We start from the raw sequence: 16470 nt of genomic DNA on the forward strand, positions 1-16470 counted from the left end.
TATTCCATTTTGTAAATTTTCTACCATAAATATATCAAAACTTAATTTTTCATTAGTAATATGAATTGCTAAGTAAGGACTTCATTTGAACAACTTGACTGGTTTAATGGTCCAGGGTCACATATAGAGATATTTAATAAATACTATTACATAAAAAGTATTTATGAGAAATATTAGATGAAATAAATCAGAATATTTACATTTATTATTATTATTATTATTGATCTTGACTAATAGTAATAATAATGTTTTTAGGGAGTTATATACAGCGGTAGACAGTGCATAAAATATCTGTTAAAATGCTTCAGGGTATCACTGTATAATCTCAGTATTGACATAAAGTCTTTTAATATTTAATGATTCTTCTTAAGACCCAAAGTTCTTTTGATCCTTTACTGATTCTTTGCTCTGGATTATCGACAGACCTTTTGTTTTGTGTGAAAAAAAAAAGTTGGATTGTCAGTTTTATGTTAAATGTTGAGATGTATGTGCTAAATGCAGACTGATAAATTGAAAAAAAAAAGTTGAATGAATATAAAATATGAAAATATTTTGATACTGTATGTATCTCTATTAACTCTCTGACCTTTAAAAAGGATGTTGGGGCATGAACGTGTCCTATGATTGAGAGTAGATTTTGACCACAACGAAATAGCTTGACTTTCTATTGTCCTTTTTTTGTCTGCTCATTCTGATGGGTTTGTGTTTAATTTTGTTTGTTTTTTTTTATGTTGGGGAATTGTGTTGTTAGTTTGTGGGTTTGTGTTTTTTTTTTTTTTTTTTGTTTTTTTATATAGGAGCTTTTTCATGGCCCAAAACTGAGCTCCATTATCTATAAAATACCCCAGGGCACTGAAATTGGTTTTCCTGCCCTGTATGTCCATCTGTAAATGTAAGTTATAAGTGAACAAATCCATTTAAATTCAAAAGGGATTTACTGGCATAACTGTGTTGCAACATTGCCAATGGCCATTAAAAATGTAATGAATTAATATAAAGTATTAAAATACATGAGAAATGATGTGGTTTCATTAAAACAAGGTTCAGGAGTCATTCTTTAAATTAAATAATCTCTTTTAAAAGTCCCAGTGGGGAAATGTAGCTGAATTTGGCCATGCCTGGCTACATTTCCAGTACAATCTATGCCAGTTTTATTTGAAAGTTTTGTATTGATTTATTTATTTTAGTTACATTTTTTTCAGGTTTTATTTTAGAGATTAGTGAATTTGTGTAATTTTGTAAGTTATAGTTTTGGGTGTGTTTGTGTTTCTTGGTTCTGATCCCCTGAATCTAATGGAGCAGTGACTAAAAAGTGCCAAGACTAACTGTTTTAATATATTTATGAGCTGTTAAAGTAATTTGTCCCTGGAGATGTGTAGACCAGCTGTGACAAACAAGCTGTTAGTTCTTTCATACAGAGAGAAAGAGTGTTGTGTTGTGATGAAACACTAACCACGCATCCTCTCCTGTCTCCTGCAGTTCTCAGTGAAGACCTACATTCCAGCTTGTATTTTGTCAATGCATCTCTGCAAGAGGTAGTGTTCGCCAGCACCACGGGGACTCTGGTTCCCTGTCCTGCAGCAGCGGTGCCACCCGCTACCCTGCGCTGGTATCTGGCCACCGGCGAGGAGAGCTACAATGTCCCAGGGATCCGCCATGTCCATCCAAACGGCACTCTCCAGATCTTCCACTTTCCTCCGTCCAGCTTTAGCAAAGTGATCCACGACAACACTTACTATTGCACAGCGGAAAATCCTTCAGGGAAAATTAGAAGCCAAGATGTTCATATTAAGGCCGGTGAGTGGTTAAAGATATTTACAGATTTTTGGAAGATTGTTTTATGATGTTTATATATTTTTTTATGATTTAAAGTTATTTATATATTTTTTTATGTGTATTTTACAGTTTTAACATAAACATATAACATAAATACTAAAACTAATAAACTTAATGTTATCCATATTTGTGAGTCATACATAAATGAAACAGGTAACATTTCTGTAATTGTACTAATAAACTGCATTCATTTTAAACACACACTAACCAGGTTTTTATATTTAGCATCAATAAATCCAAATTGTTTCCAATATCTTACATTTGAACTACCTAAACATTGCTTTTTTTCACAGCTAGCAATATTTTAACTATGTTCAAAAAAATTTAAATGAATAAATGTAATTGTTTTCACTATAAACAGATTTGTGCTGATTTTAAGCACTTTGAATTGGTTATTTAAATGAAATCAAATAGATGCAAATAAAAATAATCTATGAGACATTTTTTGATTTTTGATTTTTTTATTCTTAACTTTAAGTTTGTGTGTGTGTTTTAATTGTTTCATATTTATTTTTTATATTGTTTGTATTTTGTTTTTGTTTGTTTGTTATGGTTGTTTATTTTCTTTGAATTTTTATTAATTCAGATTTTAAATATTTGAATTTACAGTCTTTCCAGGAAAATAAATGTATTGATGTATTTTTGTAATTTCAGATTCTCTCTAGAATGAGAATGTTCCTTCCCCTAACTGCACTAAGTAACATCTAAATGAAATTGAACATTCACATTTATAAATGCTTCTCAGGTAACTTTATCTTTTTTTAAAAGGCCAAAAGTGTATAATTTCTGCACCACTAGTGTCATTAAACCAAACTGCAAAACTAATGACTGTTTTCAGACAGGTTTCACTTGTACCATCTGTCATTGGTCAGTCAAACACCCCAAACTCACATCATTGGCTGAGCCAGTGTTGCTATGCTGGGCTAGTCGGATTCTCAAAGAAATAAAACAGTGTTTTACTAGTGCCATAGATGTTTACTTTTTTGGTGAAAGACTACTTGTCTTTATATTAAGCTAGAAGAAAGTGTTAAAAACACTACATATTATTGCACTCCATTTTTTTTTTCAACCAATGATATATTAAAGTATTAATCAACACAAACTCTTTCTCTCTAGTCTTACGAGAGCCCTATACGGTCCGTGTGGCGGACCAGACCGCGATGAGAGGAAGTGTAGCGGTCTTCAAGTGCATTATTCCTTCCTCAGTGGAGAACTACATCACTGTTGTGTCATGGGAGAGAGACACCGTACCACTCGTCTCAGGTAGGACACTGGAGGCTTGTATGCATATTTTGTGCTTGAACTTGTTAAGATGCAATTTTATGTTACTTTAAAGGAACAGTTCACCAATGTCATCTCATGTTGATCCAAACCATTTGCATAAACCACTTGTATCCATAATGAAAGCAAATGGGGACTCAAATGTCATTGACGTCAATGCTGCCATTTGATTTGATGTTGCATTCACTCAAAGATATTGTATGGCTTCAAAAGACTTGGAATATAGTGCATGAGTCATATAAACCTTTTTATGATACTTTCATGGTGCTTTTGTGGACCTTCACAGATCCAGTCCTACTTTCATCATGTTGGCCTGGATATTTTTCAAAATTTTATGTGATCCACACAAGAAAGAAAGTGAAACAGATTTGCGGCATGAGGATGAGTAAATTACAACATTTTAAGGTCAACTATTACTTAACTTTGTGTGATTTTTAAACACACGCCCGGTGCCGTTTTGATCTTCCTAAGCAAATTTTAACCAATTACAGTCCTTTTTTTTGGTTTTCCATCAGTTTAACAACCCCATGCCTGCTCTTTAAAACACATCCACATCTTTAAGTTGTTTCTTGTCCTGTTGCTGACAACGTGAGATTTATTAGTCTCTAACTTGGCATGCTGTCACAGTAACGCTCTTATAAAGAGCTCCTCTCTCGGCTCACGGCTGTCTAATCCTGAAGAAGTGGACGGTGGCAGTCGTGTCACTGAGATCCACTGAACTGACCTACTTCCCTTCCAGAGGCAGCGCGGTTTTGAAAATCTGTATCAGCTAAATGGAACACTCGTCTACACAACTGTTTCCTTCCCTCAGGGCTGTTGGCTCATTTTATGGGGCATTTAACAAATTCAATAAAGAATCAAAAGTCATTTAGACTTGGGAGCAAGTGGGGACATTTTCCATAGATGTGTCGTGTTTTTCTGTTCAGGTAAAAGACACCAATGAGATATATGAATCTTTTATTCATCTTCAGAGAGTAATGTGACAAATTATCGCCTGCAGCCTAAACTACTGTACAGTCTTTATATTTTTTAAAGTTTTAAATTCTTATGATATTTCTCGTTTTGTGTGCACATTATATTCCTATAAGAATGTCGGAACCCAAGACGGGTCTATGTCAGTGTAGAACAGAGAAAGTGTGCAATGAATCTGACAGATGTCTGTCATTTAATAGTGGCTGTCACAAAACATTAGCTTACCACTTGTCTGCGCCTTTTTTCAGTGCTAAATATTTCATAGGTGAAGCAATATTCCTGCAAACAACAGTTTAAACACAGTTCACTGCGTGTGGAACACTTTCACCTTTCCACACACGCTGTCTAGGGCATTTTGAAGGAATCTGTGTGTGTGATGTACATTTGTTAATGGCCCCTCTAAAATCTTCTAAAACCTATTCTTCTGCTATATTCTATAAATAAATAAGCTTTCAATGTGATCTCACATAAAGAAAAGTGAAGCTGCTGTATACTTTTTTTGTTATAAAATATTAATTTCTATCTGTATTGCTGTCTAGTGCATTTGGACTCCATCGGGTAGTGAAAGGTTTTTGTTTTCAAATCTTAGAATTGTACTAGTTTGGGATCAGTAAGATTTTAATGTTTTTTAAAAACGTTTTTTATGCTCATCAAGGCTGCATTTATTTGATCAAAAATACAGAAAAAAAAACTGTAAAATTGTTAAAATTATTGCATTTTAAATAATGGTTTTATATTTTAATATGCTTTACATGATAATTTATTCCTGTTATGCAAAGCTGCATTTTCATCAGTCATTACTCCAGCCTTCAGTGTCACATGATCCTTTAGAAATCATTCTAATATCTGATTTATTTTCAATGTTAGAAACAAACAGTTGCGCTGCTTAATTTTTTTTTGTGGAACATTTCATACTTCAGGATTCTCTGAATAATAAAAAGTTACAAATAACAGCATTTATTCAAAATAGAAATCTTTTATATTTTAAATATTTGCAATTTGGCACTTTTTATCAATTTCTGCCATTTTATTGTGTATAAGGTAAACAATGAAAGTCTGATCAATGATGCATTAGTCCTCATTTAAATAGAAGATTTGAGTTATCCAAGTCCATAGCATAAAAAGTGTAAGATAAATTACACTTTGATGGTTAGAGATAGTGAAAAACACAAATTATGGGCAATACTACCAGTGAACTTTGCCTTAGCAAGCACCATTAACTCTGGTTTCGTGGCTGAAGTACATGCAGTATTATTTGGTATTGCACAGGTGTTTTAGTCGCAGGGGATTCTGGGAAGATCTGGTTGCAGGCGGCTGTGTTATGCACACAGAACAAACCGCTACAGGCACTTTAGAGAGTCCTTAGCATTCCACACACATGCCTCGCACTGAGACCTCTGGCCAGAACAACCACTAAAGAGAGAGAGAGAGAGAGCGCCAGCGATACAGACCCTTTCTGTTCTGTTTTTTCCTCTCTTACTGGTTCCACCCTGCTCATATTCCGCAGTGAGCAAACGCATTTTGGTGCAGACAGATTTGGCGAACTTATAAAAATGCATTCTACCTTCTTACTCAGAGAAGCTTATATGAATTAACGTAGACTAAATGTCGTAAAGACTGTCAGTCAGTCCGAGTGAGCAAATCCCACCTCAGGCCTTATTGTGTGTCAAGCTGGTGGTATGCCGAAGATTTTCCTTTCCATGTTTTCCAGTTGTGTAGTTGACATTTTGCAATCCATTGAGCAGCAAACTGACCATTCACTGAAAATCACATTTACTGCCCAACATGGGGTGTAGCATGCATTTAACCCATTTAATAGAGTGAATCTAACAAAGCCCAGCAGTAATGAATAGATTAATTAGCGCTAATCTGCTTCATAAATGCTCAATATTTTGAGATCGCTTAGCCAGTGGGGCTGAAAGCAATCAATACATTCCTACATTTTGACAAATATGGAAAGCAGAACACAAAGTTGACCATTCTAATGCATAGATATGTTTGAAAACGAAGGAGAAAGGTTGCATAGTATTCAGAAGGATCTTAGAGGAGCGCTAATGTTTTTAACTGGTCCCACTGCGGCTTTTTTCTGGTGAAAACTCCAAGCTGGGTGAGGCTGAGCTCTCTCCTCTGCAGTCCGTGTTTCTGTGTATGACAAGCAGGATTGGGGACTCTTGTCCTCGGTTTTCCCTGTGATTGGTTGAGGTATTGTTATCCAGAGAAAAATGGGTCAACCAGCCCGCTGAGGACAGCATGTGTAAACAGGCAAACCGGAGAGAAAGTGGCTCTGGGGTGGTGAGTGATGCTCTCTCCATCCAAACTGTTTAAAAACCTTTTCTGTACATCAATGCTCAGTGAGCAGAATTCCCAACCCTCTCCGAATCCCTGCGTCTTTTTCTCTCTGACAGAGACGAGCGGGGCTTAGCCAGATAAATAAAAGGGATACTCTGAAAAGGAGAGGAAGAAAATCAATATCGGTGTGCATTTATCATGCTGCGGGTGCCAGAGAGAATTATGGGTACACGGAGGGAGAGATGCATGTGTGCGGTTCTCAGTGTTCACTGGTTTCTCAGGTATCAGATTAAAGTGATTGTAAGGAGTTTGGTATGATTTCTTGATTATTATGGATTATGTTAATACTGATTGTTCAAATATTTATGAACAGTGGACTGATGGTCGATATTCGTTGTTGTTTAAGAAATGGTTCTTCATGAAATGGTAATTCATAAACTGTTATGGTCAATGTGAATTCAAAATGGACCGTTTTAACTTTCTTAAGTTATTTGTTTTGTTACTAAGTGTATTGTTAGTATAAGATGTGGTAGGATAATTTGAGTTTTGAAAATTTGGGTTTTAAATTGGGTTTCATATGCCTTTTAAGTGTGTATATTGTTAGTGTTCACGTGTGTACATATATAACACATGTACAGTATAAGTATACATGCTATTAGGGTAATTTTATCCTGTAGCATTATAGAATTCACATCTAGAAGTTTTCAGGAATCTAGAGGAGAGTTTTCAGGAAGGTCTGTTCTATGGGCAAATTACTACAAATTTATTCATATATTTACTTAGGTTTAGTGTTTTTGTTTAATGTTTTAGTGGGAAAGAAAGAATCACTTTTTAAGTTTTCGTAGTGTTTTGAATCGGAAGAAATGGTGGAAACCATTTTATTTTATTTTTGGTATTTTGAAAGATATTATGTTGAATCCAGTCTATTCTCATTTAAATTTCAGTTTAATCTTTGTTAAATTGCTCACATCGTATGCTGGTGTTGATTACATTTCTTCCCACATAGATGATTAAACCCCAGCCTCAGACTGGATCATATCCAGCTTAGAAAACACGTCATAAAAATAACATTTTGCTTCCCTAAAGACCTAAATTGGAATGTAAGAATTGTCCCCCAATCTGGCTGATTATGATGATGTCATATTCCTCATTTGACCTTTGTCTCCTTATTCTGTATCCTGCATCTGCAAATCAGTTTCCCCACTGCAGCAGCTAATCACTCTTGAGGAGTGTGTCCATGAGCCCTTATCGTCAGCGGACAGCTGCCGCAGTGTGTTTGAATGGTGGCGACGTTTGTTCAGCATTCATTGTGCTCATGCCCACAGCCCCCTAACACACCGCTTCCCTGCTATTGTTTACAGAGAGAAAGGGGGAAAAACCTGGCAGGCGCTTTTATGATAATCTTTGAAATGTTTGTGAGTAGGGTGAAATGTTTGGTAAAGGAAGAGTAAAATGCTTAAGGTTGTTTGCGTGGCAACACTGCAACAGTCTATTTGAAAACAAACAAAGCTATTGGCTAACAGCGACTTGTAGCTGTTGTAGTGTTTAACCGTACTGTTCGCATTTGATGTGTGTTTACTCACTGTTTTATTAGAAGTTCACTGCATTATTAAATGTCCACTGCAGACTTGCTAATTACCTTACGGTGGTTGTAGGTGTTTTTATCAGCAAGGTCAGTCTACTCAGTATCAAGGAGGGTTTCATGACCAAATTACGAATAGCATAAGACAGAAACGTATTTTTGGATAAGGATAAAACTTCCATATTTCTTACTAAATAGAAATGTTGTTGCTAGGTTTTTCCGCTGCTAGCTATGCAGGTAAATGGTTGGTTGTTGGCTTGCATGTTTTTTATATTTGTATTCGGTTTGTTGTTATTAGGATCTTTTTTTTTTTTTTTTTTTGGTTTGTTGAATTGAGAAATTGAACAAAATAACAAAAAAGGGGGGCGGGGGTTGTGTTTCATCTAATTTAGAGCTTCATATTATCTGTGCGGAGAAGATAAGCCCTGTTCTCTTAACAGTTATTACTCACTCTGTTTGTAAGTATGTTTCATCCTTTCTCTGGCGCTCTGAGGTTTCAGGCCTGCTGTCTCTCTTCCTCCCGCTGTAAAGCTTTGCCGCTAGTGCAACTGCTCAAACATGCAAACTCCAAAATGGAGGCCAAATCATGTGACCGTGAGCAGCCATCTTCTGTGTGACTGCGCAGACAAGTTTTGCTCAAACATGCTGTTTATTTAATGTGGTGAATTTGGGGTTTTTTTGGGGGGGGGAAGGATAGAATAATTTTTCTTCATTGACATATTGTAATAGATAGATGTGCATAAAACATGATATGTTTGCAACAGATATGTTGTTCATGAATTCATAGCTTATGTACAATGTACAAATATAGTGAATAAAATAAAATTATATATATATATATATATATATATATATATATATATATAATATATATATATATATATATATATATATAGCTCTTATATTATACTTGAATTTGAGCATAAGGCTAACCAATTTTTGTGCGTACAGAAACAATTTTTCCCAATGTGGTAAAAAAAAAATTCTAATTATATTCTCTGAAAATGATATATATATTACAATTTAAAAATTTAAATAAACTTTCCAAATACAATAATAATAATAATAATAATAATAATAATAATAATAAAAATTATTATTATTATTATTATTATTATTAATACCAATCATTCCCACAACCCTAGACTAGAGTATAAGTGGTTTAAAGAATGTATGTATGGATAATAATAATAATAATAATAATAATAATAATAATAATAATATTATTATTATTATTATTATACTGGCCCACAAGACAACATTTTTGCAGTGTGTCTTGTTGAATCATCACTGGCACCAGACACCAGTTTCTTTACACAGATATGAGTCCTGATATGAGCATTGTAAACATATGGTGAATTATTTATGAATGACTAACCCCAGATGCTGCACTTGTTAAAATGTGTTACAATGTATAAATGCATTCTCATCTGAGTATTGGTTTTAAGTTTTTTTTGTTGTTGTTGTTTTTTTGGGCTCAAGTTGTTTTTGAGACACTGTGTGTCAGATGAAACCACATGTGAGTTCTGTATTATCTTCCGGGATATAATGAACAGGTGCAGTTTGGCTAATAATAACCTGTTTCTATGTAATCAGTCAGGGCCATGTTCCCCAAAAACATTGAGTGCCTAAAAGGATCATCATCGTAGACTGATCCATTTATATCGATATACATTACATATTTATTTTGTATTATTTTCAATTTAATTCATTGATTTAATAGATATTATTAACTTATTAAAAATATTATTAAATTAATATAAAATTAAATGAAAATATATATATTTGGTGTATATGGAACTTTAAGTTTGAAATGTATCGTTTTTGTCACTTTGTCATTTAGAATGGATGTTTTGATGTATAAATTGTGCTGTGACTGTGCACCTGTGGTTGAGGTCAGGTTTTGAGCGAGTCAGCATCTAGACTTCAGACAAACACTGGTTGATGAGTGATGGGTGCACTCTTCAAACAGCTTGTGTTATTGTTGTCATGGCTGTCCTCTTCTCTTCTGTGTGGGGTGCACTGAGCAGATGGGTCTCGGCAGATTAGATGGACAGATGAGTGGAAGTCGGGTGTTTTTGGGGGAGGGGTGACCTTAACATGCTGACCTTTGAAATAGAAGATTTAGTGGAAAAGAGGAAGACATTTTACCAACAAGGGATGTTTTGGATACTAGAAAGTAGGATTTTTTACATGGGTATTATGATTCACCCCCTCCCTTTTTTAATTTTCATTACTCCTATTGTAACACACTATTGTAATAAAAAATATTATAATTATGTATTTTATTTATTCTTATATTATTTCAATTCAATTTCACTTTTATTGCAAAATTTGCCTTGCATCCCAAGGCGTTCAACACACACTAAACAACACCACACTGTTACAGTTACCTCCCAAATAAACACCAACAGTAATAACAACAACAACATATAAATACATAATGAGCTACAGTACAAATCACAAGTGAGCACTTCCACATTTCTGGAAACCACGAGGCCTACTTTCCTCCCCACCTTTGATTAAGAAAAAAAAGTATTTAAAATTTTGCTGTTTGAATTTTCAAAGAAGCTGATATTTCTCTAATATGATTAAGAAAAAAAAGTCTGCTGTTTGAAGAAAGAAGCTGATGTTCTCTTAAATAGATGTTAAAACTGAATTAGAAGATATATGTTTATAAAATAATAATATATAGTTTTTGTGACTTTGTTTCATTACAGTCTTGAGGAAATAATGTAGAAAAGCTCATTTCAACTCAAATCATTAACAGTCCTGAATAAGAGAATGTGCATGGTTTAGTTTAAAATGAAGGAAATCTTTTAATCTACAATCATTTAAAACCAGCTTTCGTTTTATCCTTGCTCTGTCTTTGGAGATAAAGATGGCACTGCGTATAGTTCCTCTCTGTAATGTTGATGCTATTTGTATTATAAGTAGGTTGAAAAATGGACCCCTGGGATGCAATCCAGGGCCACACAGGCAGGGGCCACGCGGAGTAATTAAAGTGTCCGCTTCCAGACAGCAGATCTGTTGGTGTGCGGTAATCCGCCTGGCATATGGAGATGAACAGAATTAACGCAGAGACGAAAACAAATGAATTAAAGCGGCCAGAAGCTTAAAAGCAAATATTTGGTTTTTGGTGACCTGTCAGGATTCTCCGCTGAGCTGAAGTGGTTTAGTGAGGCGGCCTGTTGTTTGGATAGACGGCCTGTTGAAAGGTTTTCTTAAGGATTGTTTTTCTGCTGTGGCGGATAATCTGTCTGCTGTGGAGTAGTGTGACTCGATTTGTTGTTGCAATTGAGTTGTTGTGTTTGATATTATATGTTTTTATTATAAAATTTTGGATATTTATTGGTATTTATGGTTTAGTATTGATGGTTTAATAATGAATATTTAATTTCCATAGGACATTTCCGATGCACAAAACATTCTTTACAGTTGAAAAAGTTTTTTTTCAATCTAAGAAAAATGTGGTTCTTTCAAGAAATGTTCCTTGAAGTGGTTCTTTTATGCTGTGAAAACCCCTATGTTGTTTTTTTTAGATATGTTAATTGTGTTGTTTTTTTTATGATTTTTAATTGAATTTTTAGACCATATGTTTTTAAGAGTGTACAGAAGTTTCGTAATTCTGATTTGTGGTCATTGTGAAGGGTGCAAATTTTAGAGGGTTAAGAAATGTTTATTTTGTTGTTTTGTGGAATTGCTGTTTTAATGTGTATTTGGTGTGAGGGTTAATAGTTTTATCGAAGAGGTTTGTGGTAGTAATTATGATAGGTGCATATTTTTAACATTTATTTGCAATGTCTTATCAAAGAGGTTTGTGGTAGTAATTATGATAGGTGCATATACTCTTTAAACCATCAGTGTGTGATATAAATCAGCTCAATCAGGATAAAATACTCTTATTATCATCATCATCATCATCATCATCATCCTCAGTTAACCCATGCATCCATAACTTGCGGAGCATATTAGTGAAGTAATTACATCAGTTTTACATGGATTTGAGGATTTTATATGAATTACAGCAATTTTTTGTTCCCCCAAAAGCTTCTTAGGTTTATTTTAAACTTGTCTCTGAGCCAAAGCAAATATAATACGTGAATCTAGTTACATACTATAGGATTATAGAGATCATGCTCTCTGTGTATCAGCCGATCTTAAAATAACATGTGTTTCAATGTTCTCAATCCTCTAATCTGACTATTTTTTGCAGATTTTCCACAGGATAAGACATCTGCTTTAAAAAAAAAAATAAAACTCCACAATAATACCGATAAATGAACTGAATTTATCCACTGTGGATTTCTGTTTATGTACTATAAGTAACATTTAATCTGTATTGAAGCCCTTTAACTACTGTTTTTCACTTTATGCTACCAAAGAACATTAACATTGTGTAAACAAAAGTAATAATGGTGATTTTGTTTAACAGAGGAAGTCAATTTTTGGATCCTTTATATATATATATATATATATATATATATATATATATATATATATATATATATATATATATATATATATATATTATAGAATAAACAGTTAGTTATTAGCATTGTTGCTAAAGCTAACTGAAAGTCTCAGCTCTTTCTTAAACTGTTTAGGCTGCTAGTTCAACAAAACGCTTGTCAGGTGCTACCTTGGTTTTCAACACTTTAACCTGTGGTTAAAGAATAATTGTTTTTCCTAATTGTTACATGTTTGTGCTTAGATTTGTTTAATTAGCATTGGTTTTTTTGATAGAAGGCAGATGCTGAACCTAGTAGCTGCTTTCCTAACTCTGCTGAATGTGTGCTAACGTGCCTCCCGCACAAGTTCATCTGCATAAGATGATACAGTAGCGCCTCAGGATATGAACAGATGGGAGTGTTTAGCAAACTCACAGCCCACCTTCTCCCCCCGCCGCAGTGCGGCGCCCCCCACGGGCGGCTCTGTTAACCTGTCACTTGTCATCACAGGAGATCCAGGCACCATATGCCCAGAGCACCAGAACCTCACCAGACATGAAAGCAGTTACGGAGAGGAGCAGGGAAGCTTCTTTTTTGTGCCGTCTGTTGTCGCGATCAAAGATCTGTCAGTTTGCTCTGCATAATGTGGAAAACTGTTCTGATCATGCCACGTCTGCTTCTTAGATTGATCTCTGGGAGATGTTACTAGCTCATTGATCCTCCGCAGACACCTGTGAGAAACTCCTGTTGACTAACAGTTCAGATCTGAGAGGTATAAATTGTTTCTCTCATCTGCGTTTGTGTGTATACAAACAGGATAAATGACACCCTGAGCTCAGCTCTATTTATTTATTTATTTTACTATTATCAATGTGCTATATTTTTTGTTATTTTAGATTTGTAATTTGTCATTTGTTTGTGTATTTTCAGTGTACTATATAAATAGTGCAAATTGTGTAGTTTAAATAGTAACTTTAAATAATATCAAATATTTACTATAATTTTTATACAGGACATATGTATACACACGTCGTTCCAAACCTGTAAGGCTTTCAAAAAAAAAAAAAAAAAAAAACATTTTTTACAAGAATGTGCTGAGCTTTCAAGCTTCAAAAGTATCATCATATGAAAAGTGGCCCATATGGCTTACATGCTATATCACAAGTCATACGACAAAAATCATGTCATAAAATATAAAATCAAGTCATATGATTAATTCGTTATTCACCAAAAGTCTGGACAGTAGCCTTATGTCTTCTTGGCATGCAAGTATGGTCTTGTGAGTCTGATCTTTTGCACAATTATGGTTCTGGAGAATTCATTCCCAACAAAAACCAAATATTTTTTGTGTGAATTTTTTTTTGGAGTATTAATTTAAATCAAGTGCTTGATCATTCTTTTTTTGAGTGTATTCACACTGGAAGCATTTGTACAGCATCACAGCAGCAGCTCCAAAGCTACATATTTCTTTACAAAGACAACTATAATTTTTTTTAAGAAGTTGGCCAGTTATAAACTTATAAAAGTCTTGAAAAAGTCTTGAAAGTTTCAAGTCTTGAAGGTTTGAGCAGCAAAAATGGACTTAGCACTGAAACCATTCCGTCAGTACTGCTCATGCAATGCTCCTGCTTGACGCTCGGGTGCTGCTGCTTCTCCCGGTGTGAATGCACTCATTTGCTAACATGCACACCAAAAAAAATATGCGCTGCTCATGCCCCGCTTACGCTTTCGGTGTGAAACCAGCCTTATGTTCACATTTACATCCAACTACAAAACACCTGCATCACTTTACAAGACATATCACTAGAGCTGCTTGAGCACAGAGAAAATGGTGGACAGCGTACAACTTGTTGAGGGTGAAGATATGCTAATACAGGACAGTCCGTCAGCAGTCGCTGACATCATACTGCTCAGAAAATCAAAACGCTTGATAAGACGATTTTTGGGGGTTTAAAAAAAGGAGTGAATGGATTTTTTCATTGTAGGGTGGTTGTGTCCACACACTGCTAAAACACATTTATATAGAAACACCATGTAAAAGTGAATTTTGCATCCAGTGTCCCCTTTAAGAGCATTAGACCTATTATCATTACTGGAAGAATGTTGTTTATAACTTTGAAAGAACCTTGCCAGAATGTTCTGTGTTAGCTGGGTAGTATGTGTATAGTGATAGTGATCTTTGCCTTAATAGCCACTACTAATTAAACCATTGCAGTTGTCTTTTTTATTTAAAATTTTCCCCACAGCGCCATCTTAATGTGGCGAAAAACATGCCAAGGGCTTCTTGTAGCACACAGGTCTGTGCTGTCCGATTTCAAATGGCTGAGTCCATCAAAAAAGCTCCATGTATAACATGTATAATGCGTACAAAATTTTACTCCGAATGTTTAGTCGTATGAATTTTGAGTAAGACATGCAAGGCTGGGGGCTCGATGTCCTCAGAGGCAGGACCCTAAAAAGGGATTATTTTCTCTTTCTCAGAGCTTATTACTGCAAGGAGGAGATGGGGAGAATGTCTTGGTGCTGTAGCCCAGTGACACATTGCTCTGATCTGCCTCCAGCAATCCCACCGCCCCCCAACCCGCCGTCTCCACCCGCTAATGTCACAGCCTACGAGTCACTCCGCTGGTTGCCATCGTTACCGACTCACCTTCCCCTCGCCTGTCACATCACAACCTAAAGAGACCGATACGTCTCGTAGTGAAGAGTCAGATAGAATGCAAACCGTCTCTGAAATAGCTAAAAGCTCTTTTTTTGTTCAGTACATAGCCGGAATAAGAACAGCTGTCAAGGAAAGAGAAAGAATCACGGTTTTGCTCGAGAGAGGCTGTGGAGGTGGTGGGGGGTATTCTGGGTAGAAAGTGGGTGTATCAGACATGACAACCCGACTTCTGCAAATTTGCAAGCTTCACAGGACAGCTGTATTCCGCAAAAGAGCGTCTCGCTCTTTATACTGTCTGTCTGGCGCACGAGCACAAGCTGTCTTGTGCATCACAGCGCTGCGGGTGGCAGCCACAGAGGAAACAGAGCCTTTTGGCACCTGGGCGTTTAACCTGCATTTTACTGCATGTGCTGACAGGCAATTAAACTGTAGCCAGGGGCTAATTACTTCAGATAGCAGCAGCTGTGGTTGGGACGAGAGGTAAAATTTGCATCAAAAATGCACAGAAATTAAGGCATTGTTCGCTTAAATTACGAAGATGCATGTTGCAGTGTCCAACAGCATAAACCAAAGGATGTGTAATTAGATGATTTATGTAATGCATGTTCTTGGAAACTTTCACTCATTTTTGCATGAGGGCAAACGTGGCTTTTCAAGGGAAGATGTAGAGAGCTAAAAGAACAATGTCATCTCCACAAAAGCGTAATGGAGTAATTGTTGGTCTCCACGGTAACATTCAGTGCACATTGTTCAGGTGGAGCAGCTGACAGAAAAACCATTACGTACTAACCCTGAGAGAGAGAGAGAGAGAGAGAGAGAGAGGGAGTGTCATGTGGTTAATACCACATTTTTGTATCCTTTTCATCATGTGCAGTGCAGAACTGACGTATGAAATGTTTGTATTGCTATAAAGCTAACATTTTCTGGTTAATTGGGCTTTCTACTTTGACCTTTTGATCTGATCTTTAAATTTTGTTAATTCTAATATAATGTAGTCAGTTTGATTCAGTCAAATATATATACAGTATATATATACATACAGTAAATGACCACAACTAGAGTGTCACTGTGGCGAATTTTTCATGGGAAAGTTCAACTCACATTTTCTTTAAAATATTTAGAAATCGTTTGTTATAATAAATGATAAACAGTATTTAATAATAAATTAGAAATAATAATAAATAATAACAAAGACAAAGCAAGTGAACTGTTTTTATTTATTTATTTATTTATTTATTTCGGGGTTTTTTTTTTAAATATGGCGAGATTTGCATTGGAAAGTTCAACTCACAAAATTTCTTTGAAATATTTAGAAATTGTTTGCTATAAAAAATGATAGATAATATTTCATAATAAATTTTAAATAATAATAAATAACAAAGACAAAGCAAGTGGCC

General features: G+C 35.2%; 1 protein-coding gene across 1 annotated transcript in view; it reads left to right on the forward strand.

Annotated features, from left to right (window-relative positions):
• Positions 1 to 16470, forward strand: part of dscama (Down syndrome cell adhesion molecule a) — a 77499-nt gene that overhangs the window by 10820 nt on the left and 50209 nt on the right. Inside the window, 2 exon segments of the mRNA XM_042733014.1 lie at positions 1480 to 1797; positions 2953 to 3099. Coding sequence (XP_042588948.1) covers positions 1480 to 1797; positions 2953 to 3099 — 465 coding nt within the window.

The sequence above is a fragment of the Cyprinus carpio genome, chromosome B10 (assembly GCF_018340385.1).
Source record: "Cyprinus carpio isolate SPL01 chromosome B10, ASM1834038v1, whole genome shotgun sequence".
Lineage (NCBI taxonomy): Eukaryota > Metazoa > Chordata > Actinopteri > Cypriniformes > Cyprinidae > Cyprinus > Cyprinus carpio.